At 47.1% G+C, this 14,008-nt stretch overlaps 1 protein-coding gene across 16 annotated transcripts in view; it reads left to right on the top strand.

Annotated features, from left to right (window-relative positions):
• Positions 1-14,008, top strand: part of Dis3l2 (DIS3 like 3'-5' exoribonuclease 2) — a 339,632-nt gene that overhangs the window by 296,876 nt on the left and 28,748 nt on the right. For all 16 annotated transcript variants that reach the window (XM_078018215.1, XM_040268004.2, XM_078018225.1 and 13 more), the window contains one exon: positions 13,399-13,478. In XM_078018215.1, coding sequence (XP_077874341.1) covers positions 13,399-13,478 — 80 coding nt within the window. The remainder of the gene's footprint in view (positions 1-13,398; positions 13,479-14,008) is intronic.

The raw sequence follows: 14,008 nt of genomic DNA on the forward strand, positions 1-14,008 counted from the left end.
CTTGGGTTCTGTTTCCAAATGGGCCAAGTACTGATTTATGTCTCGCTGACCTTGGCCAGTATTTCACTTCTCTTGAGCATCCACTTCCTTTCCTTTAAAGTAGGGGCAGTAGTCTGCGTGCCCCTGCAATTCATAGAACCTGCAATTCCCACTCTTTAGTGCAGGTCCCTGCAACACCTGTATTTAAAGCCTTGTGACCAATCACCAGTGTAGTCAACTGGGATTTCCCTATCGGAGCTTAGTCTGGTTGGGCTAGTATGACAGCTGAATAGAAACGCAGCTGGAGGCCTGCCCTAATGATAAGCATCAGACCTTGATAGAAGCAGTTTTGTATCCAGACTGTGGCGGTGGCCTCAGCCATATGCTAGCAGGTCGCAGTGACCTCTTCCTTCCCAAAGCAGAGATTAACACACAAGTTGTTGTTGGTGCCAAGGTATTGGGCAGCTCCATGGTGAGGCACATCTGCCAGCCCAGCAGGACCTCTCGGAAGCTTTGCCCCAGTAGAGAGCCTCATCTGGAGGTGTACGCTGCCAGTCTGAAGCAGCCCTAGAGACCAGTCACTGGGAATAAAATCAGGTTTGGCTGCCCTGAAACAGAGGACCCTATGTTGGTTGGCATGACCCCTGGGGCTCAGTGTAAGTGCTGCGGGGCCACTGAGGCCAGCAAGTGGCCTTGTCTCCTCCTGCTGCTTCTCCAGGGAGGCCTTTAGATATGCAGCAGTTTTCTGAATACTGCTCAAGAAACTGATTTTCCTGATACTTGAAATTCCTCAGGTTTTAGAGATTGCTTCTGAAGTGATCAGTCAGTTGAGCCCATTAGCTTGTTCAGTGTATCAGGTTTTCCTTTGGAGCTCAGCCCGTCAGGAGGACTGTCCCCAGGCCTTGCCACCTCAGCATCATTGTGTTGGCTGTGCCAGGCCCTGCTCTGTGCTTTTTCTCATTTAATTTTCACAACAACCTGTGAAGTAGGTGCTATCACTGTCTCCATTCTACAGAGGTGGGAAACAAGGTACAAAGAGGTAGGTCATACCTTTTCCTTCTAGACTAAGTGCCTCCTCCTGTTGGGGTGTTTGTGGGTGGTGTTCACAAGCAGAGCAAGCTCCTTCCTCAAGGTGATGAGGTCTAGGCCGTGGCCGGAAGGCAGAAACAAAAGCGTGAACCCTTTGGCAAATGCTTCTTTCTTTCTTTCTTTCTTTTTTTTTTTTTTTTTTTTTTTTTTTTTTTGGAGTACTAGGGTTTGAACCCAAGACCTTGTACATGCTATAATGAACCCTGAACCCTTTGAGATACCAGAAAAAGAAACTTGTCTAGTCTTATAGCTAGAATGTTAGACTAGAGAAAGGATCTGACTTGTCTAGAAAGTTGGGCTTGGAAAGCCTCTGTCGCCTGAGTTCTATCCCCAGAGCCAGAGACTATGTGGGGTTTGAGGGAAAACAAGAGTTTGTTTAATAGGATGTTTCCCTGAAATTATTTTGAAATTTTTTAACATTTAATATTATGCATAGTTTCTTAAAGGATTTTGAACTGTGAGATTACCCCAGAAGTGTCTGTACCAAAGCTGGTTTTTGAATTAGCAAGGCAGGTGGAAAGGATGTTCAAGGATGTTCATGTCCCTGCTATTGGGTCCTGGCCCTTCCTATAGCCTACATTTTTTAGCCTTTGCATTTCATCTTAGCTATAAACTTCTGTCTATACTGTCTTGTTTTGTTTGTTGCAGTACTAGAGATGGGGGGATAGAGTCCAGGACCTAATACATGCTAGGTAACAGCTCTACCACTGAGCTACATCCCAGTCCATTAATATTATTATTTTAATTTTATTTTGAGACAGGGTCTCATTAAATTTCCCAGGCTGGCCTCCACCTTGTGATCTTCCTTCTTCAGAGTAGCTGACATTACAAGCATGCACCACCACCACACCCAGCCTATACAGTCTAAATGTAGCACTACCCGTGTGTTCCTTGGTTTTTACTGCAGGCAGAACAGTGTCTCTTAGATTGATATGATGTTTTGTAAAGAAACAAAGACACATGTAATTACCTTGGATGGGACTAGGAACCTCAAGTAATAGGAATATGAATAGGAAACTTCAGATATTACACGTACCCCAGTCTCCTAAGTGTCCCTTCTAGATTATTCTGAGCAGTCCATTAAGCAGTGTAAGATCTATGGGTATTTTGTGGCTGGCTGGTGGTAGAAAGTGATTCTCCTGCCAGGAGCGGCACTAAGGCCTCTGGTGCAGGTTGAAGCCAAGTTGTGGGAGCAGGCAGTTGGCGAGGGGCAGCTAATCTTTTCTGGTCCTTTCTCCAAGACCAGAAAGGACCTCAGATGGCAATGTTGTTTTGGAATATGTTGTTCAGGTACTTGGCCTTGACTGGAAGGAAGGAAGCAGAATTACCCTGGAATCTAGTCATAAACTTTGACAGCTGCTCTTCTCTGCGAAAGACAGCCTTATGCAGAAGAGCTTTCCACTGCCACTTGCTCTTGACTAAAAAAAAAAAAAAAAAAAACATCAAACTTGATTAAAATATCACATGATGCACACACTGATTCTTCTGGAACATCGGGGCTTGTCTTCCAAGAGATATGGCAGAAATGGTTATGGGTGCTTTACTCTAGGAAACCTAGAAAGAATTCCTCCTTCCTCCAGGAAGCAAATCACAGGGACAACCACAGAGGAACTCAGCTCCATCTTCCGGGTGGAGAGCCTCAGGCCTTGGAAGCCTACCTCTACGCCAGCTCAGGGAGAGGGGAGGCAGGCAGAGCTGCTGGCTCCCAGCGGGGCTTACATAACTTCTGACTCCTCAAGGCACTGGAAACTGAGGCCAATTCCCTGGAAGATCATTCTGTTCTCTCCTGTTTTTTCAAGAAGAGAGCCAGCTTGATCACTGGCTGTGAGAATTGTATGGGAATGTCCCCTTTTCTTTCAACCGTGAATGGATTGCCTACCGTAGTGGCCATTGTTTAGTGGGGTATTCAAACATGCCTGCCTCTCACAGTTTCATATGTGTCTGGCTTATATTTTGAAGAATTTTGCTTTATTTATATATTTCTAAAGAGAATGTGAGAGGGCCTACAACACAGGAAATGAAAGAGTGAAATGACTATAATAGAAAAAGGTAAAGTCAGAAGCAAGGGAAGGAGGACAAGTCACAGGATGTCCCTGATTTCAATATCAGCATGGCAGAAGTAGTCCAGCATGGGGTGGGGAATTTTATAAGGGTTTTTTTTTTTTTTAAGGAATTTTGTTTTATTTTTATATTTGTAGTTGTTAATGAACCTTTTTTTTTTTTACTCATATGTGGTGCTGAGAATCAAACCCAGTGCCTTACACATGCTAGGCAAGCGCTCTGCCACTGAGCCACAACCCCAGCCTTGTAAAAGGTCGTTTTTTATAACAAACTTCACTGAAAGTTGAAGAATATATCTCCTAGCATTCCTCACATGAGACTTGATATTGGGGACCTTGAATGTCATAGTGGGCAGCTTTTCCACTATAAGCCTGTGAAGAAATAGATTTTATAAGGCTGTTTCTTAGGATGAACTTCGGTGAGAATGGAGGAATATCATTAAAATGCCCTTGAGGAAAGGAAAACCACCAGCTCATCTGGTTGACATGTGTCACTTTCCTGTGGCCTCATTGGATTCCAGGATGAGGTTAGAGCATGGCCCGGGGGTGGGGGGATGTGGGGAGTGGACACAGACTGCCGCTACCTGACTTCTTCCTCTCCTCTTCACTGAGCATGTGATGCAAGTCTCGTGGCAGCCACTTTGACACGAGGAGGGAGAGTCTCTGACAGAGTCTAGGGCATGGGATTCTCCACTGCCTACGGTAGGACCATTAGCTCTAGAAAGGTGATAAGTAGATGGCAAAATGGAAGCATTCTTTGCCCCAGAAAATCAGTGTTTTTCCCAGATGCATCTCCACCTCCATGCATTTGGAGAGATGTGCAGTCCCTGCAGTCAATTCTTGATGCTTTCCTGTCTTGGGCAGCAGCCAGCCTCTGAACAGTGGGTGGCCTGAGGCCCCAGAGCTCCAGCAGAAAGGTTCTGTATGGTAATTTTCCAACACCCTGGCCGGCTTTGAGTAGGATGAGTAGATTATATCCTTTCTTCATCTAGCTGCAGATGGCATAGGCAAACTTGCTCATCATGCCTGTATTCACTGTTGTTGCATTGCTCAGGAATTTCAAGGGAAAAAAAACAGGGCCTGGGTGAGGCCTAATCAGGAGGCTGCTGATCTGCTAAAAGAAACTCAGGCTAGCCCTTCTGTGCTGGTCTCACCAATAATAAAGGCCTAATGTCACCTGGGATGGTGGCAAGCAGAGCTCTGCTGCCTGGGTCTTGCTAGTGAGCAGTGAAACAACACTTGGCAGAGGAGGTAGCTTGACAGGTGGGCAGGAGAACTGCTGCCAGCTCTGCTCCACGGGACAGGCTCTTTGGGTCCGGGTTCCTAACTAAAGAGCAGATTCCCTGTGGACTGACGGGAGCTCTAGGATAGACATTTTTTCTTCTGAGCAAGTAAAGCCTTAGGATTGAAGAATCCTTGTCATTTTTAGTCTTAATGAGAATAGAACAAGCCCCTGGAACAAGGTACAGTGGAGTCAGGAGAAGTGGCCTTAAGTGAAAATGCAGCTGTGGGGTTTGCAGACAGCGCTGCAGGGAGGCGTCATCCAGTGGGAGCGGTGGCCTTGCGGTAGACTTTCCAACACTAATGAATCGGGAACTCCATGCTGAACAGGATCGAGTTTGATGGGTCCCTGTGCCAGCAGATGGATGTATTTTTCTTGAAAGACCAAAGTGCCAGAAATCTCCATGATTACGTTACTGGAGCAAGGTCCTTTTTTGTGGTTTGTAAAGTCGAGCGTCAGGACTGCAGGATTCTCTTGCTCTTTCTCACTCTTATTTTTTCCAGGTCAGAACCAGAGCTTGGGGTGGGAGGAGAATCCTGCTGAGTGAGCAAGTTCTTTCTTAAAAAGCTCCCTCTAGGTCCAAAAAGACTTCAGTGGACTTAAGAGAAAGAAATTTAATACATTGCCGTAGAATCACTGTTAACCAAGTTAAGGCAAAGCCCACAGCATCTTTGTCTTATAAAAGAAAGCAAAGAGGAGATGGAAAAAAGAAATAATGCTTAGGAAATCCAAACCAAATAATGAAGACTAAGGAAGGAAAACTAGAGATCATTTCAAGAATATGAAGATTTCCTCCAAATAAGATTTTTCAATTATAAAACCAAGGCTTCAGGTAGAGGTAACTTTCCTATTCCTTCTGAGTATGTCATAAATGGTGTTCTGAAATCTTGGCTCTATGTTAGGATTGGCCACTTTCAGCTTAGGAAGAATTGGACACCCTGCAAGATCCAGTGGGCTGCACAGGGAAGTGTCAGCCATGGGGAGGCTGGAGGCTTCCAGGATGGTCCTTGACCCGCGCTTGAACCTGAGTCCTAATAGCTAGCAGATTGAAGCACTGAAGCAAGCTCACAGGCCTCCTGGAGAACCCATGGCGGGTTGAACTGGAAAATTCTGGCCAAAGAAAGAATACTGGAGTTTCATGGATGACCTCTCTCATTACAACCCTGTCAGGGACTCGCTGAGCTGGGCTCCCAGGTGCCCTGTTCCATCACAGAGCAGCCTGCAGAGAAAGCCCTACCATGCTGTCTGGCTGGGACTGCAGGTACCTCTGAGAGGGCATCTTAGAGCTGTTGGTGACAAAGCAGGAAGCCCCTCAACTCATTAACTCCGTCTTTGCCCTTCCAGGAGTTTTCTTTCTTCTTTTTCTCTGGTACTGAGGATTTAACCCACGAGTGCTTTACCATGGAGTCACACCCCCAGCCCTCTTATTTTTTTTTTAATACCTTTATTTATTTATTTTCATGTGGTATTGAGAATCAAACCCAGGCCTCACACGTGCTAGGCAAGTGCTCTACCACTAAGCTACAACTCCAGCCCCACCTCTTTTATTTTTTGTGTTGAGACGGGATATCACTGAGTTGCTGAGGGCCTTGCTAAGTTGCTGAGACTAGCTTCAAACTTTGGTCCTCCCACCTCTGTGTCCGGAGTAGCTGGGATTATAGGCGGGCACCACTGTGCCTGGCAGGCCAGAGTATTCAGAAGCACCCAAGGTTCTGCGCTGGTGTCTTCCTTAACTGGTGGGGCTTAGGGCCCGCAGCCTGGGCAGAACATTCTCCAGGTATGTGGCTGTTTGGGCAAGCCAACTAGACACCTAAGCAATTAAAGATTGGCTTGCTCACTGATCCAGGGGACATCCAGTGTGCCCACTTGACCATTCCTTCCTGTCCCATTCCATATCCTTTATGGCCTTGGATAGGGCCACTAGGCTGGCCCCCAGGTGGCAGCATACAGGTGTGCCTCTGTCCTGGCTGGTCCAGCTTTGTAGGAAGTGTCCAGGAACCACTGTAGAGGGAAGGACCATGTGCCCTCTTAAGGGAGAGAGAGTACCTGTCCATGGAGTATGTGAGCTACTATTTGTCAGCCAGTGACAGTTACTGAAAAGGGGAAGATATGAGGCAGTGTTTGTTTACCAAAAGAAAGGAGGAATTTTTTTTTTAAAAGCAAGGGATGAAATTGGACCCTCACTGTGGACAGCAATAAGGGCACTAGGCACCCAAGGTCCCTGGTAAAGCTACCTATCGGGATCCCTAGGGAGAGGCCCAGTCTCTAGCATACCAGAAGAGGGATGAATAGAAAATTAGAGTCATTTTACAGAGGGTAGACAGAAAGGCAGGTGGCAAGAGCTTCTCCAGGAGCAGGTACAGCATGAGAAAGGGCACTGGGGTAGGAGCAAGTGCCCCCACACATACTCTCGGGCAGTGAGCTATCTAGGGCAGAGGAGAGTGGGGCCCACTCCTTGGCCTTTAGGATTTCTGTGGTCCACCCTGAGGCCAGCCTGATTGTCACACATCCACCTCATCACCCTCTGTTAGTCTGTTCCACCTCATCACTCTCTGTGAGTCTGTGTTCGTGCATGCGAGCAGCGAATCTCTAGAGAGCCTGGGATTCCGTTAACTCATTTCCATACCTTCAATAGCCTGAAGCCAGCCAAGGCACGGACAGGGAAGCATCTTAGGGTTCATGTTCTAGAGAAATAACTCAGCCAAGCGGTGAAAATGGGTCAGGAAAGGAGAGCTAATGGCATGGGTAGACAGATTAGGTGTCAGTATCCTCAAGAGGAATGATGAGCAGTTGATGTCCAGAAGGTGACAGGCACCAGGCATGCTCTGTCGAGGCTGGCTCTCCTCTCCTGCAGTTCTTTTGCGCCTGCTTCTTCTGGGAATTCTCTTTGTTCTCAGGCTGATAGCAAGTTGGTTGCTGGTCCTTAAGGCCGGAGGCACATGGCACACATCTGCCCCTAGCTGGCTGGCCTCAGCTGGGTCGTGCTGCCATTCTTGAACCTATTCTTAGGGCCAGGATGGGCCGTGCACTGATTGGCTTGGGTTTCTAATCAGTGACTGAAAGGCACATGGACTTCCCTTAAAAGTGTCAGATCCAGGCCAAGAGCTGGCAGTTGGAACTGGGGAGGAGGTAGATGTGACCAGCTGAATGAACCTAGGATATCATCAGCAAGGAGGAAGTACCTGCTCTCTCTGCATCCATGTCTGCTGCAGAGACCAGCAGATTCACTAATTTGTTTTGAACCTTGCACATTGTAGACATTTACACACATACCTGTAGGACATGTTTTGTGGCGTGGTTTATCTGAGAAACAGTATGTCATGTCATCATCCCGGGTGAATGTCAGAGCTCTCAGAAGGTCTCCACCCCCAGCTCACCATTCCTTGACTTCTTCTTGGATCTTGTGATTGACTATCCATCTCTGAGGTCAGGCACAGCCTGCTCCCTGACCTCCACTCCCCCACATCCCCACCTTCAACTCACCTAACCCTAGGCTGGTACAACCCAGTGGTTCACAGTGTTACAAGGCAGAGGTCTGCTGTAAGTCTGTAGCCAGCCAAGGTCACAGAGACACCCCTCCAATCCCACTTCAAACCCCGACTCTTATGATCAGGCCAGAAAAATTTTATACGTGTCACCCAGAGTAACGAGTATGAGTTTATCAGAAGGGATAAGAAAAGGGAAAGGGGGACACTCTCAAAGGAGAGAGGGCTTTTTTTCGGAGAGAAGGACAGCCCACCTCTCTTCTGGCCCCAGGGAAGTTTCCAGAGAAATTCCTTGACTTTTGACTGACAGGATGATGTCATAATTTCAAGTGCCACTGCTCTTGACAACTCTAGGTTCTTTTGGCTCATGCTGACCAATTCTAGTTGGAACCTGTTCTTACATATTTTATGTAAGAAAAAAATATATATTCCAATAAAAAATATTCTTATCTTCCTGAGTTCTGGGATCTGGTCTATGTAAGTGTTGCAAATCCCGCCCCCGCCCCCACCCTCTTCAGAGTAACTTGTGTTCTTTTTATTGATGCTTGGGGCCTGTACTTCTGCAGATAGCAGGTAGTTTGCTGACGAATGTAACATCTCCTTTCAACTTGAGCCAGCCAGGGCTGCAGATTAATTTCTTTTTGAAAGAGAGCCCATGGGGGTCACTACAGTGGGCCCAATTTGTAGAATTATTCCCTAATCTCATGTTCCTTCCCTTCCTCCCTCCTTTCTTTTTCTTTTAGGCTGCCAGGGATCAAAGCCAGGGCCACACCTGCTAGATAGGCATAGTCCTCCACACTGAGCTGCACCCCAGCCCTAGCCCTCTGTTTTTAACTTCCTTCCTGTTTCCCCTTAGATTCCCTGGCCCATTCGGGTCCCTCTGTCGCCATATCATGACACTATTCCCTTGCCTTATTATTTTTTTCCTCAAACCTTCCTGGCAAATATCAGCTTTGGACCAACCTGACTTTCTTCATGCCAAAGTCTAGAAAGTCAGCAAGCAGGCCAAGGGTTGCTACAGTAGCCTCATATCTGAGTGCCCAGGTGGACCCTCCGTGCTCCCTTGCAATCTGTGTGTTCTTCCCTGGTCATTGCCAAGCAAGCAATTTGAAACCTTTATTGCTTTCCTCAAATTTCCACTTCTTCCCCCACCAAATTCCCATGCCTTTGCAGACCATTGGCCCTCTATTTCTCAGGAGAGAACAAAAATCATACTAAAACATTTCGAATCTCCTTGCCCAATCTGCAGCTTTGTCTGCTTCTCTTCCCACCTGCCTGCTCCTGCAGAGGAGAAGGGGTCCTCAGCTCAATGCCAGACTCCAGCCCCTCTTCATCTCAGAGCCTGACTCTCTGGTTACCATTGTTCTATATCTCTCACCCCTCTCCTCAGGGTGCCTCCCTCTATTTAAACAAGGTATGCTCTTCTTCAGCCCCACGTCCTATCAAATTTGCCAAAAGAATTGTGTACGCTTGCAGTTCTATTTCCTCACCCACTCATTATTCAGCCTGTCACTTCTTGATCTCTGCTCCCACTACTGCCTTGAGAGTCCTCGTTTGGGTGCTCATTCCTGCTTTACCTGACCTCTTAGAAGGGCGTGACCTCTGATGACTGCCTCCTGCAGACGACGTCTTCTCCGGGTTCCTGTACCATCATCACTCAAAAACTCCTTGGCCGCTCCTCAGTCTCTGCTCCCCACCTCTTCATACAGATGATTTTCCGGACTCTACCTACAGTGCTCTCTCTACTCCACACACTGTCTTGGAACAATTTCATCCTGCAAATAAGTTGCCATCTTACTACCAACTGAGGACTCTCATATTTTTACCTCCAGATTACAATCTTGCTTCTGAACCTCAGAACTATCTTTCCAGCACCCGTCATTGCCACTAGCTTCCTCACAGACACCTTAAAATCAACAATCCCAAATGAACCCAGACTCTCCTCCCAAGCCTGCCATTCTTCCTCATTAGAGCGAGAAGCAGGGCCATCTACTCTGCTGCTCGGGCCAGAGCATCTTAAACATTATCTGTGACTCTCTCTCCCTGTCTTCCTATCAAGACCATCACCACATCCTGTAATTCTAGTAGTGGTCAGAGAGCGTGGGTGGGTTGAATTCTAAGTCCAGTTGTGGTGTGGACAGATTAACTAGTCTTTCTCAGCCCCAAGTTGTTCTTCTGTATGAACAGCAGGCATACCTAGTCCAGACTCTCATCAGGATGAAGGAGAGCCTCCCCTGGGCAGGCAGGCAGCAAAGCTGAGCTCGCCACTCAGCACCTGGCCTGCCCTTCTGCTGTTATGTATGCAGCTTCCTGACCTTGAGACTTTCCCTGAAATTACCTCCCTCAGCTTTGGGACCAAGGACCAGAGCTTCTATCTCATCCTTCCTTTTTCACCTGGTCATAGGAGCTGGGGGTGCAGTGGGGCTGGATGGCAGATCCTGGCTCTCGGTGTCACATGGTTCAGTGTGTGTGTGTCCTGTCAGGCTTCTATCTTACCTGTCTCCCAGAACCTCCGTCCCCTAGCCCTGCCTGAGATGGAGCCTCTTATCAGCCAGCCTTGGCAGCTCATCCAGATCCCTGTGTCTCTGAACTAACTCTGTGGCTCAGCCCTCTCCAACCAGTGCCCTCTTTCATGATAAGGGAGCAGGAAGTAGGGGCTGGTTGAGGACCTGAAGGCAACATTTCTTGATGTTAAAAAGACAGGCAGAGACCCTCAACAATGATAGCTGAAGCACAGCCAGGAAGCAGAAGACCCAGGAAAGCCACAACAACTTAGAATTCCTTAAGAGAATTAAGAGTCACCATGGGCTAGGGTTGTTGCCCAGTGATAGCGTGCTTGCCCACCACATGGGAGGCACTGTGTTTAATTCCCAGCACCGTAAATGAATGAATGAATGAATGAATGAATGAATGAATGTATTGTGTCCATCTACAACTTAAAAAAATAACGAATAAAAGAGTTACCAGTCATAAAATAAGGGGGAAATGTATTAGTCTCTACTCAGAATCATAGTAACATGCTTATCCTGAAGAATCTAGAAAATGCCAAGAAATTAAAGCAGTCACCTAGAACCTCCCAGCCCAGGACCACTGCTGGGCCATTATGATCTCTCGCCTCCCAGCCTTCCTTCTATACAGTCTTTGTTCTTTCTCACACAGTTTTAAGTTTAAAGCATCCTGCTTTATCCAAATATTCCAAATATTTTCCCACATTAATAAGTTCTGCATAAGCAGGTTATTGGCAGTACACTATTCCACGTGTGACTATCTGTAGTGTGGGTTTTTAACCTTCTGCCTTTCCAGAGCCTTTCCAGCAAGTAACATGGAGGCAGTTTTGTGGTTAAAACTTTTCTTTCTGCATTTTTTTTTTCTTCAGTCATGGGGATTAAACCCAAGGCCTCATATATGCTAGGCAGGCGCTCAAACATTGAGCTACATCCCAGTCCTTTATTCTTTATTTTGAGACAGAGTCTTGCTGAGTTACCCAGACTGACCTCAAACTTGCCATCCTCCTGCCTCAGCCTCCTAAGTAGCTGGGATTACAGGCAAGCACAACCATACATGGCCTCTTCTTACATTTCTGATCATTTTTCTGAGCCACAAATCCATTACTTAAACATTGAGCCAAAGGATGTCAGAATTTCTAAGCAATGTAGACTTCTGAAATGGACAAAACTAATATGGACCTGACCTCAGCTGCAGAGAGAGAAATAAGGAGAAGAGGATTATAATTGTTAATTAATACATTTTTTTAAATAGCTATGCTGGAGAGAGCCAAGCAGGGCTCTAGAGAAAGCACGCCATTGACTCCAAGTTCCAGTTTTATGATGGTAAAAAAGGGCTTATTTCTGTTTTTTTAATTTTCATCTGGGTCAATCAATAATAGGACAAACCATTCCTGAGAGCTTGTCTCCCTCTGAGGAAGAGAGAATTTGTCCAGCATCTAATGATGCAGATCATTAGCTGTGTTAACAGCCCTACAGTTAAAAAAGATCATAATAATGTGTCCTCCTAATGTGCAGTTAATTTTAGTTAAAATTTCCCTAGTTATTTAAAAGCCCAGTAAATTGTAAGTATGATAATTGGCTCTGCATTTGGAACTGTAGGCTGCAGTGACCCCTTGACTCTAACAGGACCCTGAGCCTTCCCCACCAGAGTCAAGAAAGAAACCAAAACTTTGCCAGCATTCCTACTCCTGATCTTCCCTAACAGAAGGAAGCTATTGGGTGTCTCCAAGATAGCATGTCAAAAATCAAACTTTTGACTCCCCATCCATCCCCAAAGTTAGTTTTCCCACTTAACAATGGAACAACCATCTGCCTGCTAGTTCAGATCAAAAACTTAAACTATCCCTAACCACACTCAGTGGCATATGCTAGTAATCCTAGCTACATGGGAGGCTGAGGGAGGAGGATCGCAAGTTCAGGGCCAGCCTGGGCAACTGAGTGAGACCCTGTCTCAAAATAAACAGAGCTGGGGGTGTAGCTCAGGAGCAGAGTGGTTGCCTAGCATGTGTAAAGCCCTGGATTCAGTTCCCAGTACCACGTATACTTACGCACACACAGGCGTGCGCACACATGCTTTGAACCATCCTTAACTTGGTCCTTTCTGTCTTCACCGCTTTCAACATCAAATCCGTCAGCATATCCTGCTGATTCTACTTCTAAAAATGCACTTCTCCTATGAATCTCCAATTGTCCCCTTCTCTCCATCTCCTCGGGCCCGCCCCTCGCCACTCTCTGCCTCTGCTTCCCGCAGGCTCTTGCTCTTCCCGCTCTTTCACCGCAAGTTGCTATGTCTACACAGCCGCCAGGCCAGCCTTCCCAAACTGCTCTGATCACACTATCCAGAAGCTTCCCTTTGCTATTAAGATAAAGGCCCAAAATTCCAGTGTGGCCGAGAAAATCCACCTTCTTCCTGGCCTTCCTCCCCATTGTCACCAGCCACTATGTCCCTCTATCTGTCAGGATTCAGCTTCACCAGCCATGATTCAGGTGATCCCCAGGACCTATGCACATGCCACGCTCTCTGCTAGCCCCCCCACCCCCCAGGTTCCAGGTGACCCCTCCTTTCCGCATCCCTTTCTATCTAAGTCAGTCATTTGTTTTCACAGAAACGTGGGGTGGTTTTCTTGCTTCAGAAAAGACTCTTTAATTCCAAGTTCTGCATAGATGTGCCTGGTCCTCAGTTTGGTGGTTTGGTTGCTGCCAGGCTCCTCTGTTAGACCCAGACTCCATGAAGGTGGCCCCAGCAGTGTACTGTTACTTCTTCTCAGCCAGCTCAGTGTCTGGCATGAAGGGGACACTTCCCAAATACTGGCTGTGTGCTGAATGAAAAAGCACGGACGTGGACAACAGGGTTCCTGTGAGGTGTGGGTTCTTCCCAGAGCGGAAGGGCCAGGTTCTCCGTAGCCATGGGAGCCAATGTTGCTTGATCATTTTACCCACCCTGCTGCTGGAGTGCTGCCTGAAGCTCACCTGCTTTCTCCTTTCTCTTTGTGCAGCTCAAGCTTGCTTTTACCCTGGACTCTGAGACTGGATTGCCTCAAGGATGTCACATCTACGAGTACCGGGACAGCAACAAGTAAGCCACCCACTCAGAAGTGCCACCTGGCCCTGCCACGTACACAGGCTTCCTGGCCATGGCTTCCCTTATGGGTGTGCTTGGGAAGGGACTCTCACTTTTCACTTCCGGAAAATGACTGGGACAAAAATATTTCTCCTGTAAAATCTCTTTTGCTCCTAAACACAGGATTTGAATGCCCATAGAAGTTGTGCTGTGTTAGAAGCACATTTGACAACAAACCTTGCCCTTCAGGCTCAGCTGTCCTCCAGAGCCTGCCCCCTGCCGGGTCCCTGATCATGTGCTTGCTCATCCACTGTGACTCTGACCTTGGCTGTGGTTCTGGGCCCCTGTGAATGTACCTAACAGGTTCTGTTGTGGTTGTCTCTGTGGTGGGTTTTGTAGTGTGGAGGTTGATTTCTGGGTGCTTTCAGAGATTGGAAGTTGGAATGGTGGCACTGGCATGATTTTAGATCGTCTTCTCTCTTCATCACGGACTATCTGCCTCCCTGTGTGTTGTTTATGAGACAGTGACATTGGTGGTGAGTGAA

This window comes from Ictidomys tridecemlineatus, chromosome 7 (genome assembly GCF_052094955.1).
Source record: "Ictidomys tridecemlineatus isolate mIctTri1 chromosome 7, mIctTri1.hap1, whole genome shotgun sequence".
Taxonomy (NCBI): Eukaryota; Metazoa; Chordata; class Mammalia; order Rodentia; family Sciuridae; genus Ictidomys; species Ictidomys tridecemlineatus.